The sequence below is a fragment of the Mixia osmundae genome, assembly GCF_000708205.1.
Source record: "Mixia osmundae IAM 14324 unplaced genomic scaffold scaffold_4, whole genome shotgun sequence".
NCBI classification, from domain to species: domain Eukaryota; kingdom Fungi; phylum Basidiomycota; class Mixiomycetes; order Mixiales; family Mixiaceae; genus Mixia; species Mixia osmundae.
In genome coordinates this window covers 253,353-273,902 of record NW_014575560.1, presented here as the reverse complement: position 1 = coordinate 273,902, position 20,550 = coordinate 253,353, and the positions used below count along the sequence as shown (strand labels likewise).

General features: G+C 56.6%; 11 protein-coding genes across 11 annotated transcripts; 5 read left to right on the top strand and 6 right to left on the bottom strand.

Moving 5' to 3' along the window:
* Positions 1-7: 7 nt before the first annotated feature.
* L969DRAFT_16606 (glycosyltransferase family 2 protein) lies at positions 8-1,122 on the bottom strand (the record flags this gene model as incomplete). The annotated part of the gene is made up of 3 exons (XM_014712860.1): positions 8-250; positions 309-452; positions 508-1,122. The coding sequence occupies 3 exons, from the start codon at positions 1,120-1,122 to the stop codon at positions 8-10; spliced, it is 1,002 nt and encodes a 333-aa protein (XP_014568346.1).
* Positions 1,123-1,441: 319 nt separating this feature from the next.
* On the bottom strand, positions 1,442-2,763 carry L969DRAFT_93764 (uncharacterized protein; the record flags this gene model as incomplete). The annotated part of the gene is made up of 7 exons (XM_014713059.1): positions 1,442-1,697; positions 1,753-1,900; positions 1,952-2,221; positions 2,276-2,358; positions 2,405-2,544; positions 2,601-2,686; positions 2,748-2,763. 7 exons carry the CDS (start codon positions 2,761-2,763, stop codon positions 1,442-1,444), a joined length of 999 nt encoding a protein of 332 aa, XP_014568545.1.
* Positions 2,481-3,837, top strand: L969DRAFT_86532 (uncharacterized protein). The gene is made up of 10 exons (XM_014713058.1): positions 2,481-2,544; positions 2,601-2,688; positions 2,750-2,908; positions 2,962-3,004; positions 3,057-3,209; positions 3,266-3,418; positions 3,475-3,561; positions 3,619-3,721; positions 3,742-3,747; positions 3,784-3,837. The coding sequence occupies exons 3-10, from the start codon at positions 2,853-2,855 to the stop codon at positions 3,792-3,794; spliced, it is 612 nt and encodes a 203-aa protein (XP_014568544.1). The 5' UTR covers positions 2,481-2,544; positions 2,601-2,688; positions 2,750-2,852; the 3' UTR covers positions 3,795-3,837.
* A 65-nt stretch (positions 3,838-3,902) lies between these two features.
* On the bottom strand, positions 3,903-4,509 carry L969DRAFT_93762 (uncharacterized protein; the record flags this gene model as incomplete). The annotated part of the gene is made up of 5 exons (XM_014713057.1): positions 3,903-4,035; positions 4,090-4,154; positions 4,206-4,285; positions 4,344-4,425; positions 4,477-4,509. 5 exons carry the CDS (start codon positions 4,507-4,509, stop codon positions 3,903-3,905), a joined length of 393 nt encoding a protein of 130 aa, XP_014568543.1.
* Positions 4,510-4,588: 79 nt separating this feature from the next.
* L969DRAFT_93761 (uncharacterized protein) lies at positions 4,589-5,868 on the top strand (the record flags this gene model as incomplete). The annotated part of the gene is made up of 3 exons (XM_014713056.1): positions 4,589-5,228; positions 5,286-5,450; positions 5,498-5,868. The coding sequence occupies 3 exons, from the start codon at positions 4,589-4,591 to the stop codon at positions 5,866-5,868; spliced, it is 1,176 nt and encodes a 391-aa protein (XP_014568542.1).
* On the bottom strand, positions 5,498-7,418 carry L969DRAFT_86528 (uncharacterized protein). The gene is made up of 2 exons (XM_014713055.1): positions 6,979-7,418; positions 5,498-6,925 (listed from the first exon to the last, which is right to left on the bottom strand). Exons 1-2 carry the CDS (start codon positions 7,382-7,384, stop codon positions 5,886-5,888), a joined length of 1,446 nt encoding a protein of 481 aa, XP_014568541.1. The 5' UTR covers positions 7,385-7,418; the 3' UTR covers positions 5,498-5,885.
* A 50-nt stretch (positions 7,419-7,468) lies between these two features.
* On the top strand, positions 7,469-9,685 carry L969DRAFT_86526 (uncharacterized protein). The gene is made up of 6 exons (XM_014713054.1): positions 7,469-7,762; positions 7,816-8,040; positions 8,094-8,384; positions 8,435-8,488; positions 8,546-9,557; positions 9,611-9,685. Exons 1-6 carry the CDS (start codon positions 7,511-7,513, stop codon positions 9,634-9,636), a joined length of 1,860 nt encoding a protein of 619 aa, XP_014568540.1. The 5' UTR covers positions 7,469-7,510; the 3' UTR covers positions 9,637-9,685.
* A 62-nt stretch (positions 9,686-9,747) lies between these two features.
* Positions 9,748-12,607, bottom strand: L969DRAFT_47203 (uncharacterized protein; the record flags this gene model as incomplete). Its single annotated transcript, XM_014713053.1, has 5 exons — positions 9,748-10,413; positions 10,465-10,858; positions 10,909-11,048; positions 11,103-11,787; positions 11,838-12,607. 5 exons carry the CDS (start codon positions 12,605-12,607, stop codon positions 9,748-9,750), a joined length of 2,655 nt encoding a protein of 884 aa, XP_014568539.1.
* Positions 12,608-13,221: 614 nt separating this feature from the next.
* Positions 13,222-14,012, top strand: L969DRAFT_86523 (uncharacterized protein). The gene is made up of 2 exons (XM_014713052.1): positions 13,222-13,239; positions 13,291-14,012. The coding sequence occupies exon 2, from the start codon at positions 13,304-13,306 to the stop codon at positions 13,742-13,744; it is 441 nt and encodes a 146-aa protein (XP_014568538.1). The 5' UTR covers positions 13,222-13,239; positions 13,291-13,303; the 3' UTR covers positions 13,745-14,012.
* Positions 13,769-17,002, bottom strand: L969DRAFT_385393 (uncharacterized protein). The gene is made up of 2 exons (XM_014713051.1): positions 15,570-17,002; positions 13,769-15,520 (listed from the first exon to the last, which is right to left on the bottom strand). Exons 1-2 carry the CDS (start codon positions 16,866-16,868, stop codon positions 13,871-13,873), a joined length of 2,949 nt encoding a protein of 982 aa, XP_014568537.1. The 5' UTR covers positions 16,869-17,002; the 3' UTR covers positions 13,769-13,870.
* A 345-nt stretch (positions 17,003-17,347) lies between these two features.
* L969DRAFT_93755 (uncharacterized protein) lies at positions 17,348-20,535 on the top strand (the record flags this gene model as incomplete). Its single annotated transcript, XM_014713050.1, has 4 exons — positions 17,348-18,609; positions 18,661-19,363; positions 19,450-19,517; positions 19,563-20,535. The coding sequence occupies 4 exons, from the start codon at positions 17,348-17,350 to the stop codon at positions 20,533-20,535; spliced, it is 3,006 nt and encodes a 1,001-aa protein (XP_014568536.1).
* Between the last annotated feature and the right edge of the window lie 15 nt (positions 20,536-20,550).

The following is a 20,550-nucleotide window of genomic DNA, read 5'->3' as shown; positions in this document are numbered from 1 at the left end:
AATGCGGTTATGCTGCTTTGGGTTTCGGCTCAAGGCTGTCTAATTGCGGTTGCTCTCGTGTGGGTAGCGGCCAGCGTCCCAGGCTGTAGTTGGCCCGAATGACGAGCAGATCGAGCGCCATGGCTATGCTATCCCTCGCCAGTTGCATCTTGCTCCCGTCTACCTCTTTCCACCTTATCGCGACTTCCGATGTTGGCGCATCGATAAAGGTAGCAATGAGTATCAATTCTATATCGAAGATCCAGCCCTCCTGTCGTAGACACCGCGGTCAAGTCAGGCCGGACGAGTTCTAGCTAGCTGGTACGCACGACATGCATGTTCGTAAAGACGATGGACGCGGTCGGACGCGTGAGCAGCTTGAAGCCGCACTGGGTGTCCTTGACGGTCGAGATGCCCATGATATGCAAGTAGGCATGGAAGCAGCGCATGAGAATGTTGCGCAATGCCGATCTCTGCTTGCAGTCACTCAGCTCGAGTCACTCAGCTGTCCGATTGACTCGCCTGAACGACTGCCGGAGTCTTGACCATGTGAGCGCGACTGCCCAGTACGAGTCCATAACCTTCTTTCTCTATCCTGTCCATCTCTTTGTCCAGCAAGTCTAGATCCTCAAATTGGCTTGCACCATCCGCATCCACAAAGAGCAACCTCTTTCCCCTCGCAAACTTCATCCCATGCGTCACTGCTCCCCCTTTGCCTCTGTTCCTGTCTAGCTGCACGACCCTGATCGTCTTGCCGCCCGAGTCCTGTCGCTTTGCTGCATACTCGAGCACGACGGCGCAAGTGGAATCCGTCGAGCCATCATCGACGACGATGACTTCATAACCACGCGAATGTCGCCGCCTTTGGGGAGGTGACTCGAGATAATCCAGTGCCTCCTGCAACATCTGTTGTATCCGCTTGGCCTCGTTGTATGCAGGCACGATGACGCTGAGCGATAGTGTGGCTGGATCCGCGAGGCTGGATTCAAAGGGTTGCCTTTCTTCTCTCGTTTCCGTGAAACTCGTTGATTTGACCAGTCGTGAGCCAGAAGGACTGCGCTTGCGGGTAGTGTGAATTGAGCAGAAAGTTCTTTCTCGAGCTGTCATGGCACGAGGTCGTGGTGTGAACCATTGCAGGACCATAGCCGCTACGCCAGCCTACATACCCCAGAGTTGGTCAGCGCTGCTCTGTGCTGCATTGCAGCCATCACAGCCTTGCTCGACTGACCAGGAGGATTCCGAAAGCACTCGGCAGCCATACAAGGAGGGGCTGCATCTACACCGAGCCGATCAGGAGATGATGCAGGTGGGAGCCACTGTGGCCGACCTGTCGTCGTTATGTGACGCGATCGGCTGATCTGATCGAGCTTGAAAGCCTTTCTGCATGCTCATGATCACGATGACACGAGACAGACGGAAGACAAGAGAAAAGGGTCATGCAATGACAAGCAGTCTACGCCGTCTACTTGGCAGACTTGGGCTTGCAATCGTCTTGCCCCAGAGTCTTGACGAAGAGCGCGTTCTTGGCTTCGGCGCCGTAGGTGACGCCCTCTTCTTCTATCTTGCTGCAGGCTATTGCCAGTTTCGATCCATCCACGTTGAACGCAAGCGCAGAGATCGAAGCTGGATACCGTTGAAACTGCCGCAACCGTTTCTTGGCTGCCAGATCCCAGATATTGACGAGTGAGTCCCCGCCGCCAGTCGCAAAGGTGCCATGTCTGCCAACCAGTCATGAGTGAGGACCAAAAAAGAGGAGACGTCTGCGAGTCTCACATCGGGTGGAATGTCAGCGCATTGACAGGGAAGACGGTATCGATGTCGTCAATGACAGCTCGGTGCGCTTTGAAAGCATACGGCTTGTTGTCAGCACCCTCCAAGAAATCGACAGCTATCCTTCCTTCGATTGAAGTCGTTGCATAGCCTAGTGTCAACCCTCAGCGCCAGCTTCGATAGCAACAGACGGTCAGATTACCTGTTCCCGCGGGACTGAGTCTGACGGCACGGGTCATATACTTCAGGCTGGATTCGCGCGTTTGCAGAGGCTCCACAACGCCCTTGGCGAGCGATGCGAGGTCGTAAATGATCACGTGTCGATGAGCAGTCGCTACGATCGCGTGACGGCTGTCGAGATCGAGCGAGAAAGCTTTGGAGGGTAGATTGCAGATGAGCGTGGCTGATCCTGTTGCTTGACGTGGGTCCCAGACACGCAGAGTGCTGTCCCAAGAAGCTGTCACGAGTGCATCTGCAAGGATGTACGGCGTCAAGCGTTTGGTAGCTCACAAGCGGGAGACCTCACTGAGTTTGTCTGACCAGCGGACGCATTTGACGCCAGCACTGTGATTGCCTAGGATGGTTTGACTCGACGTCGATGGGTCGATCCTTCAGCGACGTCAGCATCGGACAGCACATATCGCCTTCTACATACTGTCTGACCGCCTTGTCCAACCCGCCAGAGTAGATCTTGCCCGTACCGTCAAAGGAGACATCGAGGACAGGCGCGCGGTGGGCAAACGTAGACTGCAGCGACTCGCTACTTGCTAGGCTGGTGTTGTACAGCTTGACCGTCTGGAGAGCCTCGAAGAGATCAGTCCTGGGCTTCACCGAGGCTCGTGGGGACTGACAGAGTCCCATTCTGCGGTCGCGAGGAGGTCTTTGTCTGTCGGATGGAAAGCGAGTGCTGCTATCGCATCGGCTGGCATTGTAAGCTCTGCTCGGGAGAGGCCTTCATGGATCAGCGCACTGTGCAGGCAGCAGAGCTCGCTGCTTGCCTATGTCTTGTGACATTTCTCCTGCACCAACAGCAAGAGACGCGCGCTGTTCGACGTTCGACGTGCGACCGCTCTGATCCCACGACCACCTGGCCTCGTCTCAGGATGGGTCAGACCTCATCTGGCGTCAAGATCACGCCGCAAGACCGAGCGATACTCGAGTGCGCAACCGCCCGTCCGACCTCTCTGACCCTATCTCATATGCCGCGCACAGTCTCAAGCTACAACGAGACAAGCTCAAACGATACCAAGTCAAGGCAGGCTGCCTGTCTCATCTGACCTGCGTCATCTCAATTCCGGTGAGTGTAGATCGAGAGCATCCTCCAGCGAGAGAAGGAGATCGCAAGGGAGGCGTTGCAGAATGGCAACAAGTCTCGCGCTTTGCTCGCTTTGCGCAGACGAAAGTACCAAGAGGGTCTGCTGGGCAAGACAGACGAACAGCTCTCCACCCTGCAGCAGCTCGTTCGTCACTCTCGCTCGCGTCTTGATCGCTCTGAGACCGTCACTCTGACGAGCAGGTCTCGAGCATCGAATACAGCCTGATCGAGAAATCCGTCCTGTTCGGCTTGGAGCAAGGCAATGCCGTGCTCAAGGAGATCCACAAAGAGATGAACATCGAGAGCGTCGAGAAGCTCATGGGCGAGACAGCAGACGCGATTGCCTACCAAAACGTGAGCAAATCACTCGCGAGTATACACATCGTTTCGTTAACTCCCTCCTGCGACAGGAGATTGACGAGATGCTCAGCTCGACTATGTCGGCTGCAGATGAAGAGGCGGTCCAGGCTGAGCTGGCCGCTCTCCAGGCAGAGCAGGCGGGTCTCCTGATGCTATCGTGTGCCGATCTCAGCGAGACTGACGAGCGGATGCAGATCGGTCAAGCAGCGCCTGCCTTGCCAAGCGCGCCGCAGGGAGAACTCAGACGCCCAATCGAGCTGCCCGGAGTGCCCACTGCCGTTCCTGCCGAGGTGCAAGGCGCGTTGGATTCTGCACTCAGCATCGAGCTTGCTAATGCGACATCAGACCTTGCAGAGCAGCCTGCAAATGAGCGGAGACAAGCGCTTGCCGCATGATGTCCATTGTACACTGTCTAGACCATCTCATTGTTGTCACAACACTGCAAGTCTGCTGCACATTTTTGCTTGTCAGTCTGCGTTCAGTCTGGCACTTCTTTCGGCTTGACGATGCCGTTTCCCAGCTTGTAGTATACCGTCGTGGAGTCTGAATCGGCGATAGAGACTAAAATCGATTCTTCTCTCGACGGCAATGCAGCAAAGACGCCCTGCAATCTGTTCACATCGCGTGAGTGCTGCGGCCAATCTCCCGAGCTTTGCCATTCTTACGTTTGCATATGCGTTGGCGTCGTCAAGACCATGGGTAGCACGATCTTCTCTTCTATTGCTCCGTTCTGTTTCATGCTCGTGTTCAGCGTGAGATCGCACGAGTTCGGCCGACTGACTTGAGCTTTCGCTTTCCCTTTGAGCACGCACAGATCAGTTCCAGCGAGCTCGAGCACGCGTAGGTCTCTCCACCCTTGCGCTGTCAATGTCACCGCCGAGCGTCAGCATGTCGAGAGACAGGCAGAACGCCGGCTGACAATGTGTCAAGTCTGCGAAAGTCTGGAAGAGCGCGGCTGCCTGTGCTGGATGTCGTCGGCAGGCGGCTGCGACGGCCTCAAACTGTGCTCTTGTCGTTCAGTGTAGCTCGGCGAACAGAGGTTTGGGACAGACAGAGGGATGCTGGCGTGCCGTCGTTGCCGTCATGACAGCAGACGAGGCCGACGAGCAGTCCATCGCGTCATCGCATGCATCGCAACGTGACATGCGCCCGGCGGCCCACGACATGGACGGCTCAGCACGCTATGCCATACTGAAACGACTCAAACGCATCGCTTCCACGCCCGAGGCAGTACTCGAGCAATGTGGCTATCCCGCTTTCATCGCACACTTGCCCCGAGAGCCCTCGAGCAGTCGACCACGAAAGCGAGCTAGAATGAGTCCAGAGCGAGAGCCGATAGCCTCTACCGATGATCTACTGACCCCATCTGAGCTCGAGACTGCATCGGAAGATCCTGTCGGCCGTCGTACAAGGCCAAAGACGGCTTCCTCTGACGAAGCGCGTCAGGCGGATTCAGTACTGGCCGACGAAAAGGCAAGCGAAGCGGAGCACCTCGCTCGGATAGAGTCTCAAGACCCGTGGAACGATGACAAGCCTGACAATCCTTGGGGGTTTCCAGAGAGGATCGTGCAAGAGCATCCTGCGCTCCGTCTGAGAAACTTCTTTGTACTTCAGCAGCATCACGCAACAGCAAAGCATTTCGATCTGCGACTGCAGAGCCAGTACATACGCGACGGTGTGGGGCCTTGTACACTATCGTTCGCCCTACCAAAGGGATTCGAGGGGTTCAGGCCGGATAAGCCCGCACCTGTTCGCATGGCAGTCGAAACGCATCTCCATCCAATCGATTACACGACTTATGAAGGCGCGTCTCGCAAGCACCAAGATATTTCTCCTATCTGAATGCAGCTCGATCGTATAGGCGTCTCCGTCGGAACCACCATCGTCTGCGATATCGGCAGCTATACCATGAGATCTTCATATGCGGCGCTCAGACGAGGAGAAGATCAGGATGCCGATACGCAAGACGAAATCGGTCGGCCCGGCTCGGCAGATGAGGAGGCTCTCGCGCAACAGTACCGCAATAGTAAGACGGCGAACTTCGCTCGCGTCCTTGTGCTGACCGTCAGGCAGGATCCATCACCGTTGAACTGAAAGGACGTCATCATCATTTCATTGTCAATCTCAAGCTGTCAGACAACAATACAAAATACACCAAGCCCAAGGGATCCAAGCCTGGCGTGACAGAAGTCAAGCGAAGCTGGCTCTTGCAAGTTCGACATCCTCGAAAACACAGAAACGTTCCGTTCAGATCGCCATACGCTGTGTGGCCGTCCAACTCGGATGACTTTACTTCACTCTTTACCGGAAAGACGATCGCTCAAGTCAAGGCGGAATATGAGGCATCGCTCCTCAGATCAACACTGAAGGAGAAAGAGGATCGCGCACGGAAAGTCGAGCGCGACAGAGCCTTGAAGCCTCTGACGAGGCAGCTGTTGCATTGAACATGACGATCAAGACTTCACGAGGGAAAGCCATAAGTAGGCGTTTGAGGCAGCACACGAGGTTCCTTGGGCTTGTTCATCTCGGCCTTTGCACGTCGTTTCGCTCTGGCTTCTGCAGCCGCCTCAAGCGCGAATTGGTTGACCGAATCAGGAATCGGAGCCCCAGCAGATGCGAAAGTGCCTGGGGCGATTGGATCAGGCTGTGAGACTCTGATGTCTTCCTGTTGCCCCAAGCCGGCCAATGCACCTTCTGTAAGGCGAACGAAATGTGCAGCCATGGGTCCTGAGAGATGCTTCAGGATCTCTTGGTTGAGTCGTTGAGGGTCCTCATCCCAGCTAGATTGACTAGGGACGTCGACATTGGCAGGCTCAAGTACGGCCTGCTGCACCTCGTCGATCGGTTCTGCCGGAATGGCAGAAGTGGAAGCGATTGGCTCTGCACCAATATCGGTCGTCGTCGTGGACAAGGCCTGCTGCATTGCTTGGACCGTTCGCTCAGCCTCGGCGTCATCGTCAGAATTGATGATGTCCCCCGCACTCTCTTGCTTCTCATCATCGCTGTCGACCAGAACGGTACTGTTGGCTTGTCGAAAGGCTTTCTCGGCTTTGCGCTTGTTGAGTCTTAGCCAGAGATCGAAATCCCATGCTTTGATCTGTTCGTCCGAGGCGATGGGAAAGTGACCATGAGTAAGATGATAGCGCAGGCCAGCGATCTGCTTGTAGGCTTTGCCTTTCATGCAATACGGATGAGGGCAATAGTACCTCGCCCGCCGTAGATCTTTGACAAACTCGTCCTCTCGTGTCGCGCCGATCGAGTCTCCGTCGACGTGGCCCTCTTCGGTGACTGTAGTGGTGCAGTGCGTCTGCAGACCGCCAACTTGTTTCCATGCTTTGCCGCAATTGGGCAAGGTACACCTGAACGGTCGCGATGGTACGCCCGGGTCTCGATTGCAGTTGTGAGCTAGTCGCATGTGCTTTGTCAGCTCTGCACTGGTCGAATAGGCGATCTCTTCGCAGCCCAGATGGGCGCAGCCATAAGGCTTGACTTTGTCGCCGCCTGGGCGCAGCTAGCGCCTCAGCCATGCGCAAAGGATGGCGGGCTGTACTCACCTGGCGCATACCTGTTGATCCGTACACCGCGAGGGTTGGCGAGACTCCTCGGTTTGAGACCGCTGCTGACGAGCTCAGGCTTTGGCGGATCAATGTCAAAGGGAACGCTAAGGAGGCCCTGATCGTGATGCTGGTCATACTGTTGCTGCTGCTGTCTCGTCACAGCCGTTGCTGCTCTGATGATCTGGGAGGTCAGGTTGCGTCCCTCCTGATCGTCCGCTGTCTGGAAGAGTGACTGGACATCCTCGAGTGACGGGTCGAGGACGATAGATTGTCTCGCATCGATCTCTTCCTGGGACAGCTGTTTGGGATAGCTCGTTCGGCCACTGAGAAAGTTGGGGTTGTTCGCGAGAGATTCGTCGAACGCTCTGCCGAGGTCGAACGCTGTCGGTATCGTTCCTGACATCTTTTGATCGACTTTGCCTTCGATGCCAGCGTTTGCAGAGTTTTTAACTGAAACAGCTTTCCGCCCGTGCCGACACGCGCGTCGATCATCCCAGTCCGACCGGCCGACGTCGTGAGTGCTCGGCCAATGGCTCAGCTCAGCCTCAATGATCCCGCCCTCGGACCTCCATATCAGTCAGTCATCGACGGTTCGTCAAGCTGGGTCGTGTACGGCTACGAGAAAGGCACAAACGACCTCAAAGTCCAAGCTGTCAGCGATGACGACACTGCCGAGCTGTCAGACTTTGTGGAGGAGTTCACCAACGGCCGAATGCTCTATGGTCTCATCAGAGTCACAGATCCTACGACCAAGCTCGTCAAGTTTGTGCTTGTCTGCTGGGTGACTCAGATCACCCCCCCCAAATGCGATACAGAGCTTAATCGGTTTGGCAGTGCGGCAACGGCGTGCCAGAGAGCAAGAAGGGTCTCTTTTCCACGCACAGCTCGACTGTCGCCAAGTTTCTGAGAGGCTACCATGTCCAGATCCAGGCTCGCTCCGAGGAAGACATCGAGCCAGATGTCATCATGAAGCGCGTCGCTCAGTCTGGAGGCAGCAAGTATGCAACCGCTACCAGCGAACCAGCGCCTGCGGCCCGTGCAGCTTTAGGCAGACCTACAGTATGTCTTTCGTTCGCACCACGAACATATCGCGAAATGAGACTCGAACGCAGACATCAGCCTATGTACCTATCGGTCGACCGGATATCGCCTCACTCAAAAGCCAGACACCTGTTCCGCCAGCACCCACGACGCCGAATCCACCAGCATCTAATTTCGCAAGCGTACCACCTCCAATGCCATCGTCTGCTTCAAGGCCGACCCCGAATATGGCTGCGCGGCCAAATCCTGCGCCTGCCGTTACTGGACGATTCAGCAGTCAGGCAGATGATACGGACTTTGTGCCAAAGGCTGCACCAGGATCGTCACCAGCACCGAGCATACCCGTCGCGCCGCGGCCTGCAGTCAGTGAGGACGCGTACATCATCACTGCCGCCTGACACTTGCATTTCAGGCACCTGCAAGCACATCCGCATCTGCACCGCGTGAAGATCGTCCGGGGGCTGTGGTACGTTATAGTGCCGTGTCTTTGTAACGGATCACGCTGACATAAGACTACTTGGAGGGCACGTCTTACACGCCAGTGACTCTTGGCAAACCAGGCAAGCTTGGGAACAGATATCCCTTCGGCGGTGGCGATCAACATCCAGATGCTTCTCGCTACAGCTCTGCTACGATCGCAGCACCAGCTGAGAAGAAGCTTACGTGGTCAGAAAGGCAAGCGCTCGCAAAGCAGCAAGACAATGATCAAGCTGCAACGGATGCCGAGGTCGCTTCTGCCGCCCACGCATTGCCCGCACCACCTGCGCCTGCCGCGCCGCCGGCACCGCCTGCTCCACCCTTGCCTGCGTCACGACCGACGTATAGGCAGGACGAGAATGACGACTTCGAGACGCCTTCCGCGCCTGCTGTCGTGCCTGCCTCCCAGACGATGAACCTCATAGAGGATGGCAGTCCGTCTGCTGCTATGCTACCCCCACCACCGCCTCCACCGCCGCCAGCTCCTCCTGCGCCACCCATGGCAGGTGCGATGCTAGGCGCATCCCTAGCAGATCAAATCGCAGATCGCGAGAAAGACGAAGCTGTGGACGAGCACGAAATGAACAAAGCCAAACTTTCTCAGCTTGCGCTTGATACCGACCAGATCGATGTCGCTGCTGCACAGAGCGTCAAAAGCCCCCTCGCACCTTCTGCACCGACGGCGACCGCGTTATACGATTACGACGCAGCAGAGGATAACGAGTTGACGTTCCGAGAAGGCGACCACATCACAGGTATCGAGGACCTTGGCGAAGGCTGGTTCACTGGCCATCTCGGCGGCGTTTCTGGCATGTTCCCGAGCAATTACGTCGAGCTGACGGAGGCTGCTACTGAGCCAGCAGCGCTAGAGCCTGTTGCAGAAAGCGTGAGCCTGGCAGACGAAGCTGGACCGCCTTTTGCGGTAGCTCAGTATGCTTACGACGCAGCGGAAGACAATGAGCTCACTTTCGACGAAGGCGATCGAGTGACGAACATCGAATTTACCGACGATTCTTGGTGGACTGGACGAGCGCACGGCAAGACCGGCCTGTTCCCTTGTATGTGTAGTGATCAATTCACGCAAGTCTCGAGACTGACATATGATTGATAGCTAATTACGTCCAGCTTGAAGAATAGGCCATTGTCGTACATTGCAAATGTACATCACAAAAGTAGTGTTACCACGCAAAAGCAGCATTCGTTGCGTTACATTGAGCCAATCCGTTGCATACCGCGAGATCTGCAGGTTCAGTGATCGAACGCCGTTCCAGTAAGGCCGTCCTCGTTGATAAACTGCTGAAAATCGAAAGTGCCATCGTCAAGATTGGCCGCACCCATGTTCGTCGACGGGTCTTGCCCTCCTTGAGTTTGAGGAAGATCGACACCTTCGAAGCCGGAATACTGTCCATCCCATGCTGACCGTTGCTGTTGTTGCTGTTGGGTATTATGTTGGCCGGTCGACATGCTCTGGAAGCGATCGTACTCTGCCGGAAGCCTTGGAATTGCTGGACCATTCGCATCGCCAACTTGACTCGCATGATCGTTCGGGAAGCCTCTCGAGATCTGGGCTGCATGTTGTTGAGCCGCCCCACTCTGCTGTTGTACATCTTCCATCTGTCGCTGCAGCTGCATTTGTTGTTGCTGGTAGATTGCCAGCTGAGGGTCGCTCGATAATTGATCGTCTTGACCTTGCCGCATATCGTCCGTCGCTGGCGAGGGATTGCCATAGCTGTCGATTTGATCGCGTATCAGTTGTTGAGCGTGGCTTATGGCTTCTTTGCGAGCTGCAACAGCATGACTATCTCCCATGTTGATACCCTGGCCCCTTTCTTCGATCATGCGCGAGCTCGCATTGACGCCGACTGATAGCGTATCAAGCGCTTTACGGTGGTCAGGCATACTCATACGTCCATGCTGCTATGCTAAATGAGCGACTCATGCTGCTTGCTGCGCTCGAGCGCTTACAGGTAAGGTAGCTTGTAAGCTAGCAGGACTCGTCTGATGTGGACTGGCTTGAATATGCGACGATCCAGGCGTCATCGCGATGTCAGACGAGGCACCGGGCGTAGCCGCACTGCCGTCGGGCCTTTCTATGCCCTTCTCGGAACGACCGGACTCAGACGATGGTTTTGCTCGTTTGCGGCCTTTCGGACTCTGGTTTGGCTTGACTTCCATGGTCGATCCACGCTTAGCAGGTGCCTTCTTGCCCGCTCCTGCGCCGGGTGTGACTGCTCGTGGACCGTTAGGAGGCATCATCGCGCCTGCATAGGGTGAGCCTGCTTGCGGACTTGGTGCGCCGGGTAGAGGGTTGCTGCGGTTCATCTGCATCTGAGGCGCAAATGGCTGGCCTGACATATTCCTGTAGCTGGCTCATCAGCGCATGCCGCCGCTCGTAAGGCGTTGGCGTACTGTGGCAAGAGATTAGGCTGCTGATATATAGGCGTTTGACCAAGCCGCTGAGCATTCATAGCCGCTTGCTGTTGATTCATGTACGTTTGCTGGTGCTGAGCATGCGCCGTCAACCGATGCGCATGATTTGTGACCATCATCTGTAAGCTCCGTGAGCTCCATCGCCGTTAAGTGACGCGAGTGAGAGCACTGACGCGATCATACGGAGCTAGGCGGTCGAAGCTCTGACCACCGAAGCCACACTCGACCATGCTTTGCTCCAGTGTAGGATGTATACCCTGTCTTGCGCCTTGTGCTTGCTGGCCAGCAGCGAGATTGAGCTGAGAGACCGGACCTGACGGCGGCGGCATCAAGCCTGGCCTCTGTTGCGATACCGACTGAGGAGTAGGCATCTGAGCAGCCGCCGGGCCGTTCCTGGTAGGCTGCTGGGGCTGTTGCATCCTCTGCTGATCCCTCTGCTGAGCTTCTTGCGCTTGTCTTTGGGCCATTGCCATGTGCTGCGCTCGCATCCTTGCCATCGTTACAGCCTGTGCTTGTTGGTACTGCTGCTGCTGTTGCTGTTGGGCCGCAGCGGCTTGCATCTGCTGGCGTTGCGCGGGCGTGTACATGCCGGGCGGTAGCGCCATTCCGTTTTGTTGAGGCGGTAGGCTGGGCTGTACCGCTTGTCCCTGGGCCGGCATAGGTTGCTGGCCTGCAAAAGGTGTCGAGGCAGGCGAGGCATTCGCAAACGGCATGTTGGGCGCGGCTTGAGCCTGTTGTTGCCGGGCCATCTGTTGCTGTTGCTGCCTGGCTTGTTGCGCTTGAACATACATATTGGCTGCGGGACTGCCTGCCAGGCCTGTTCGAGCCATGAAAATGTCCCAGAACACTGTCCACCATCTGCAGTGCCCGTCAGACTCACAGAACATCCCGATATGCTGGGGACATACTCGAAGAGCAAGCCTTGAGGGCTGTCGATGGGCACAGCTTGATTTGGGTCCACTCTGGCGTCTTGTGCGAATGCTTGGGCAGCATTGGCGAAATTGCGACGCCTGAGGTAATCGTAGATGTAGGCATTCAGCGTCCCTTCGCCATGCCATTCAAATTGTTGCCTCCCTGCGAGATCTTCCTCCTCATCCGTCTTGAGATCGTGTACAGCGTTCATCGGGACACGTGCTGGATCTCGTTGAGAACTGGCAGACCAGCTGTCATTGGCATTCTGCCCAGATAGAGAGGCAGTAGCCTTCATCATCCTTGGCGTAGCAAGCACTTCGCCCAGGTCTGCAGTGACAGTCGCAATCTGGGGTGATCGCAGGGAGGATGCATTGGAGTGCCGCCTGTCTGACGGCAAGTGGTCTTTTCGGTCGATAGGGGAGGTGACAAGATCGATCGTCTCTGATTTGGCGTGCGCATTCGCAAACGTGCTCGTTGTGGGAGAGAGGGAGGCCGTACGATTGGTGTGTAAGCCGCCTTGCGCATCCCGGTTTGACGGGCCAGGCTGACCGGAATGATTCGGTAGAGGACCTTGGGCGTGATTGCTGCCAGAGGACGCCTGAGCACCGGCTGACTGGCCGTTCATGGCGCTGACGCCGGACGAGCTGGCCTGCTTGGCCATGTTGTCACCCTGAGTGGAGCCACTGCGCTCGTCAGTGAGCGTGTCGGGGGACTGCACGATGTGAGCTGCCGTGTAGGCGTTGCCGTTCACGAGTGTGCTCGTCATTTCCCGCCCAATTGATCCTCCCTCCGCCTTTCCGGGTGCCCAAGGAAGACTCTCTTTCGAGCTGGAGCAAGAGACGAGTGGAAAGATGACGGCAGGCGTGCGAGGGACCGTGTGAATCTGACGCTAACGAGATCGAGAGCAAGTGCCAGCGCTTGGCGCTTTGCTAGCCCCGGACTGGCAAAGCCTGGCTTCTCTTGTGCAGCCAATTCGGTGAGCAGGCGTCGTCGCTGCGATGCTAGCAGGCCATGGCCCTCAGGAGCCTGGTGCCTCTGCCCGAGAGTCTGTCGTCGCCTTGCGCGCTAAGTAGCGTGAAGACGCCACCTCCCGCTCAGGTTTCCCCGTCGGTGTGCGGAGATCGACCACTGCGGCCGCCAGGCGATGTCGACTCGCCAGTCGGACAAGTTCATCGTCAGCAGTCGAGCGACGATCTGTACAGATGTCGACCTGCGAGGCGAGATCACCATCGGTCCCGGCACGGTCCTCCATCCTCGCGCGAGTATCCTAGGTTCGCCCGACACGAGCTTCTACAGCTATGCTCACCTCAATCGACGTGGTATCGCAGCGCTAGGTGGAGGAGCTATAGTGATAGGCAAAGGGAACATCATCGAAGAGAACGCAACCATTCTCAATCGGTGCGACACCCCTCTTCGCGAGCATTGGCGCGCCTGACAGAGACCCGATAGACGCAAGGAACCCATGATCATAGGCGACTACAACCACTTCGAAGTCGGCTGCCGTCAGTCTGTACGCGCGAATAGCGCAGTCGTGAGCTCATCCAGGTGGCCAGGCGTCGAGTGTCCCGTCGTTGGCAGCTCCAACACATTCGGAGGCAGGTGTCGTCTGACTGCTCAGACGAGCGTCACGGACCGCTGCACGATTGGCGCAGGCTGTCAGGTCGCTCCACAACCCTTCTTCGATAACATCGACGAGGCAGCAGACAGCAACAGCATCTATACAGAGACTCTGCCAAGTCAGACCGTCATCTATGGAAAGGACGCCATGCGACGCAAATGGACCGGCGTGGGCGCTGACCAGGCCCGCGCTCTGCACCTCAAACATCTCGAAGTCCTTCGTGAGATCTTGCCCCAGTATGGGCGAGTCAAGCAGGCAGCCGCAGCGGAATCCCGACCAGCATAGAGGCTACACTAAAAATGTCTGCATCTACTCGTACGCACAAGCTCACGTAAATACATCTCTGAATTAGCTGAAAAGTCTCTGTCTACCTGGTCGACAGCATCTAGATTGCCGTCTCAATGTTGTTGTCTACAGTGTGTAATCCATCACGTCCGACGTCTCTGAAACGCTTCTTCGTGATCGCGAGCCTCGACGTACAGGCGTCACACTTGCTGTCTGCACTTCGATCTCTTCCTCTGCAAAGAAGTCTGGCTCTCTCCATGCTTGTCGCTCTCTCCGATCTTCCTCTGCTTCTGAATCGTTTGAAAAGTCGATGCCGTCCAACCCTTCGTCTTCCGGCTCGCCGAGACGTCGTTTGAATTCCTTCACACGTTCGCGCAGCAGACCGATCGTATCGTCCCGCTTGGCCATGCGTCGGTGGAGCTTGATGATATACTCATTGGATTTGCGAAGCAAGGCGACCTTACTGATGCCTTTATTGGGATTGAGCGGATCGACGACGATGCCGCGCTGGCCGCCGACGTTGCCTTCGCCTGGCCTACGCAGTCCTTCAGCTGCATCCTCTTCGAGATCAGGCGCGATAGGCGGGAGCAGATATCGGAGCTCGTCAAAGCACGACTTGAGACTGTCTCTGCGTTTCTGTTCTGCAGCTTTGTGACTCGTCTTGCGGTTGTCCGGCAAAGGTGTCTTGCCGTTGTAATCGCTATCTTGCACTGCGAACCCTTTGAGCGTATAGATTGAGGAACAGAAGAGGCACTCACTGGATGCTTTCGAGCGGCTAGAACGCTTGGCTTTGGTCAGAGTCGTGACAGCAGACTTGGCGGGCTGCACTACCCGCCCGCTTGACGTCATGACAGGACCACTGTCGCTCGTAGCATTGACGCCTTTACGCCTGGGTTCGACGTCGAGCTGAGGGTTCAGACTTGGGCTTGCAGAAGCGGATTTCCGTCCAGTTCGGGTTCTCTTGGCAGGCACTGCCGATGTCTCAAACGGTATCAGGTTGTCGTCGTGGGTCGTAGATGCCGAGAAGACAGGCGAGTGCATGTGAGTCATCTGATTCGCAGAGAAGTTCATAATACTCGCAGGCGTAACGGGCGCCATGGCTGAACTGGACAGCGGCAGAGGCGGCGGCAGCATCGAGTCTGAGATCGTCACCTCTTTGGTGTGCTCGAGGTCAACAGGCGACGGCGTGTTGCTCCCGTCTGCGTGAGGCGGCGAGCTTGATGTGTCCGGTGTCGAGCGACCGTTGATGCTTGCATTGGATTGAGCGAGCAAGCTTGGCGACGAGGTGGAGCTACCGCCGCTCCTAGGCAGTAATGCGGGCGAGGCATTAGCAGAGAGCGTATTGCGAGCGCCTTTCTTCTTCGTCGAGACCCGCTTGACGGGATTCATCATAGGCGAAGGTCTTTCGCGAGGTTGCGAGCGAGAGGAACCGCGATTGTGTCCGTTGCCGGTCGATGTCGCGTTCGTTTGAGCGCCCGATGCAGAGCCAAAGTTCCCAAAAGCGCCCGGGTTCTGCAGAATGAAAGCATGGGCCTTGATGGCGGTCGAGATATCATTGGGTCCGAGACCCATTGCATTGGCCTGTTGGACGAGTTCACTCAAGCTGCTCAGGTTCGATGGGATCTGTCCGCCATCGTTAGGCTGCAGCGCCGGCGATGTGAGAGGCGAGAAGAACTCTGCCGGGCTGACGTGACTCGGCATCGGACCACTTGAGCCGACTTGCGAGAAGCTCGACATTGGCGTCATTGCGGGCGAGAGAAGCGGTGTGAAAAGAAGCTGCATCTATTATCAGGCGTCTGTGAGCAGATATGACGCTAATGCGTACCGATTCCTCGTCCCAGGGGTCCGATTCAGTTCTAAAGCCACTCGAGCTACCGTTACTCGCGCCTGGACCGATAGATGCCAGCATGTCGTGGTTGCTGAGACGTCCAGACCCAGTGCCGGTCTGCTGGTGTTGCTGCAAGAATTGTTGAAGGTCATCCATGTTGACAGGTACGTCGAGATCAAAGTTGAGCGCGGGTAAGCTGCCAGCAGAGCCATCAGAGGTCATGCGGACGTGGCCGGCAGTCGGCTGAAGGTATTTCGAATCCGGTCCAGCATGACTGTAAGACTGAGGCTGCGTCGTCATGTGAGCATAGTTGCTTGACGTTGTTGCATGCTGCGATGCGGCTTTCAGGCTTGCCGCAAGTGCAAGCGAAGCAGCAATGCTTGCAGAAGCCTGAGATTGAGTCTGCGGCTGCGAGCGACCGGATGGCGACTGTGTATGGTGCGAATAGCCACTCGGCAGTGCATGCTGGAGTGTGGCAGCGGCACCACTCGATTCAAAACGCCGGTGGCTGCCGCTCGAGAACGTCATCGAAGAGGCGGTGGCCGAGCCTTGAGATGCAGGACTCGGCGGACCAGATCTCATCTGATGCTCCTTTATGAGCTGATCCAAGATCGTCTGCGGCAAAGCTGGCTGCATCGATGGCGTCTTACTGTGCCCGCTTGCTGTTGGCTGTGCAGACCCATGAGAGGCGACCGTACCGAACGAGGGCGGTAGACGAGGTGAAGCGGTCTGACTCCTGCCAGTAGCTCTGTCTGAGCCGGAAAGCTGAGCAGACCCCGCAGGACCGGGTGAGGCGGCCATCGGCCAATGGAATCGCGCTGACTCATGCGAAGGTCCTGCAAGAGGGGTCGATGGCCCAACATCGACGGAGATCTGCCTGTGCATCGAGCCAGATGGATGCGATCGCGCAGAACTGACAGAGCCAGCAGGCGACGCGCCATCCTGGTACATGGCAGCGGGCGACTGGGCATCTAGACTGCTGGTGACGCTGCTGGACATATTGTTGAACGCGTTACTGAACGCTCTGCTCGAGCTGGGCGAAGGCGGCCTAGGATGATGCGGATTCGCGATGCCCGTCGGATAGGCTGACATGGATGGCTGAGTAGATTGTGATTGTTTGAGCATCGTACCAGCAGCTAAGGTGCTCGAGGCGACGACAGGAGCGCCTGGTGAAGTCACACTGCCCGCTTGAGCGCCCGCGAGACTCGCGCTCGACGTTGGTGAGGCAAAGTCGAGCGTCGACAGGAGATCCATCTCGCTCGTGAACATTGTGGGATCGCCCGGTGATGCCTCCATGCTCTCGCACCGCGCAGTACTCGACGATAGCTGACCGGATACTACCGCCTCGCGCAGATCATCTCCTTCCGACAGTCAGCTCGACCTCCTCGCTACCCGCTCGACCCAGTTGGCGTCCCTCGGCACGAACTTTTTCAGCCGGCTTGCCAAACAATTGACGCGTCCACTTGTCGATCCCGCTGAGCGGCCGAGCGACTGATGATGATGACACACGGCCATCCATAAGTGTGCTCGGTCCAGCTGCTTCGGATACAATGACGGCAGGACTGTGACGACAGTGATCTTGGGAGCAAACGCGGGCAGGACTGGCCCCGGACATTTGGCCGTCACCCTCACGACGGCGACCACGGGCTTAAGCTTTGTCGGGATTGACACTCAGCAGACCGGACTGGTAGCGCTCACGCAACCTCTGACAACCGTCATTCCGTCTGACAGCCCGTGTATCGAGCTCGTACCGGCAAGGGTGCAGACTCGGCGGGATGGACGCGCTGACGAGGGCGTTGCATCTGCCCAACTCCAAGCATGCCATCTTTGACTGCATCCTCACCATCCACGACCTCTCCAATGTCCCGCTCGTCGTGGGTGATTACCGTATCAAGTGGAAGTTTGAGCACTCTTATCTCTCGAGCTCGAGCGCCATACCGGCTCACTTGCAACATCACCTCCACCAATCAGCTCCGGGCAAAGAGCTCACGAAGCGACAGCACAAGCCCGAAGATCACAGTCAGGCTCAGACGGATGATCCACCTGCTTCAGAAGAGAAGCGAGATGGACCTCAAAGCGCGTTTCTGCATCCACTGTCGGCTTTGCGCTCCTCTCAGAACAGTCAGCACTCGCCTTTGGCGAACGGCAAAGTCATCACGATCGACAAAGCCTACGAGGAGCGGCCTCGGGGCAGGCAGAGATCAGATTCCGATCCTTCTGCATCTGCAGGCAGCAACGCGAGTCACTCTCGAGCCAGAACAGTCAGGATGGATCATTCGCTCGCACGAGAGGACAGTAACACGACCGTGCAGAGTCCATCGGAAGGGCATCCCACAGCTGCAAAGAGCGAAAGCAAGCCCAAGCCGCCAATGCTGATGGTCAGCACAACGACGACCCGTACGTCCGATAAGACCCAAGTCGAGCAGAGCAATGTCGACACATCACCCTCGACGAGCGCGCTCATAGGTTTACGAGATGCGACTGGCAAGGAGCTGCACGATAAACCAGATAGCCCTCCGCGATGGAAGGTCGATCCCGACACCATAAAGCTGTCGAGTGCCGTCGCCGAGCCAAAAGGCACTACTTCCCTGCGACCGCTCAAAAATCATTCCGTCTCCTTCGACAAGAAGATCAGGTGCCCCGTCTCGATGCCAGTCTCTTCAAAGACGTCTGAGCTCCAACCTTGCTTGCTGAAGCTGTCGATCAAGCAGAAGATGCACACCGATTCGAGCAGACTCGAGGAGAACAAGGTTGGCGAGCTTCGCATCGACCTCGCCAATTTCGTGGAGACGACACTGGCTGGACTCAGCGGAGGCATGAAGCGTTCTGCTTCAAACATAGGCCGAATGGCGTCCCACGCTTCTTTGCGAAGCTTGCGCGATCAGCAGCGCGCAGTGTCAAATGGCCATACCGGACAGCGCATGGAAGTCGGCAAGACGACCTCGAAGCGATTCCTGCTCAGGAAGAGCAAGACCAATGCGCTGCTCAAAGTCAGCTTGGAATTGGTCTTTATCGCTGGAGAGCGGAGCTTTCAGCCGTGGGTCTACCTCATCCTTCGTCTATAGAGCCAAGCTGAACATGACACCAGGCCTGGATCTGTACAACATAGAGAGACTGCGGAAGCACGATCTCGAGCCGCGAGCTTTACGCCATCTGCTCGCAATAGAAGCTCGGCATCGATCCGATCTGGTCATTCTGGGCACCACTCGCCCAACAAGGCGAGGAGCTTCACGACACCCAAGAAAGCAGGATCGAAGTCAAGCAGTAGCGGCAAGAGGACCTCGCCAGCCTCTTCTGGCGTCTCTACGCCAGCCACTTCGCCTGTCAAGTCGAATCACAGCGACGGACATGGCAATAGACTCCGCTTACCCGGACAGCATACTCAGCCGTCACCGACAGCAAGAGACTTGCGACTCGGTCTCACGCCTCATAGCACCCGCCGACGTAATGCTCTCAACGTTATTGACAATCTACTTAATCACAAACTCGATAAGCTAGACACATCATCCCGGAGCAGCATGGATTCGCCCGTATCCGTAGATCTCGTACCTACAGGCGTCAACCGACCTCAGGCACCGATGCCACAAAGGACGCCATCACAGCAGAGCAACATGAGCCATATGGACAAGGCTCGAATGGCCATTGGGTTGAAGCCCAAAGCCTCTTCCTCTCAACTCAGTGTATCGAATATCAGCGTCAAGTCAAGCGCCTCGAAGACGTCGCACAAGGTGTCGAAGGACAGCTCGCGTGCTACCAACGCCAGCAAGACAGACCGTGGGCAGTCACTGGGCGTCAAATGGCAGCCCCAAGTCACGCCTGCATGACGCGCTTTTTGTTGTAATTGATGATACCATTTGCTTGCTGTCCACGCTCCTAGCGGGGCTCCCTCATGAAGCGTGCAGTCTCCGATATGGCAGCATCATCGACCAGCAGGTGTTCGACAAGGCGAGTGGGTTGCAAGTCTGATTCGCTTGCCTGACATACCTTTAGGCCATTGACGACAGAGACAGTCACAAAGACGCCGAAATGGCAACAGCTTCGCATACCGTCTCGTCCGGAGCCAATCGCAGGCTCAAGTGCCGACCTCCTGCGCGCAGATGAGCTCTCCTCTCGTCTGTCCCAGCTCTCTGTACAGCCTGCGCCGACAAAGCCGCCCGTTCGTCAGTTTCGTCCTCGACCGAAACCAACTCAAGCCTACTTGGACAAGGCATCGAAAAGTAGCGCACATATAGCTGACAGAGCCTTTCCACCCTTACTTGTCGTCGATCTGAACGAGACGCTTTGCTGCCGAGCGGGCCGGAGACCAGGTGACGCTACTCGACCCGCCCTACGGCCATATCTCTCCTCACTCCTGCCGTATCTCTTCGGAAAGGGGGAGGACGGTCTCCCTCGGTGGTCCGTAATTGTCTGGTCATCGGCCACCCAGAAGAACGTCGACAGGCTCGTCGTCGCTTTGGACCTGAACACGGATGATACCAGGCTGGAAGCAGTCTGGGCTCGGGACAAGATGGGTCTGACCGACAAAGAATACGCCAACAAATGCCAAACTTACAAGAATCTTGATCTACTATGGTCTCAAGTGGCACCTACAAGGCCGTCCGATCCAGATGCTCGATGGGACCAGACGAACACTGTTCTCATAGATGATGACCTGATCAAGGCATCCTGCCAACCGCACAATCTGATCCAAATACCTCCATTCAACCCATTCGAGCCTCTGTCAGATTTGACAGGACCGCCTTCGAGGCACACGCGCCACAAGACGTCTGCGCGCGTGATCGACGCAGATACAGCTCTGCTGCAGCTCATTGGCGTCTTGGAAGACCTGCGTCTAGAGTCCAACTTTTCCGCATACATCAGAACGGGCAGATTCGAATCTTACGGCACGCCTGCAGGAGAGACAGTCTGGCTCGCTCGCGGCAAAGAAGTTTGTGCCAAGTATGCAATACCGCTGATCAAATAAGAAAAGCCTCAGATC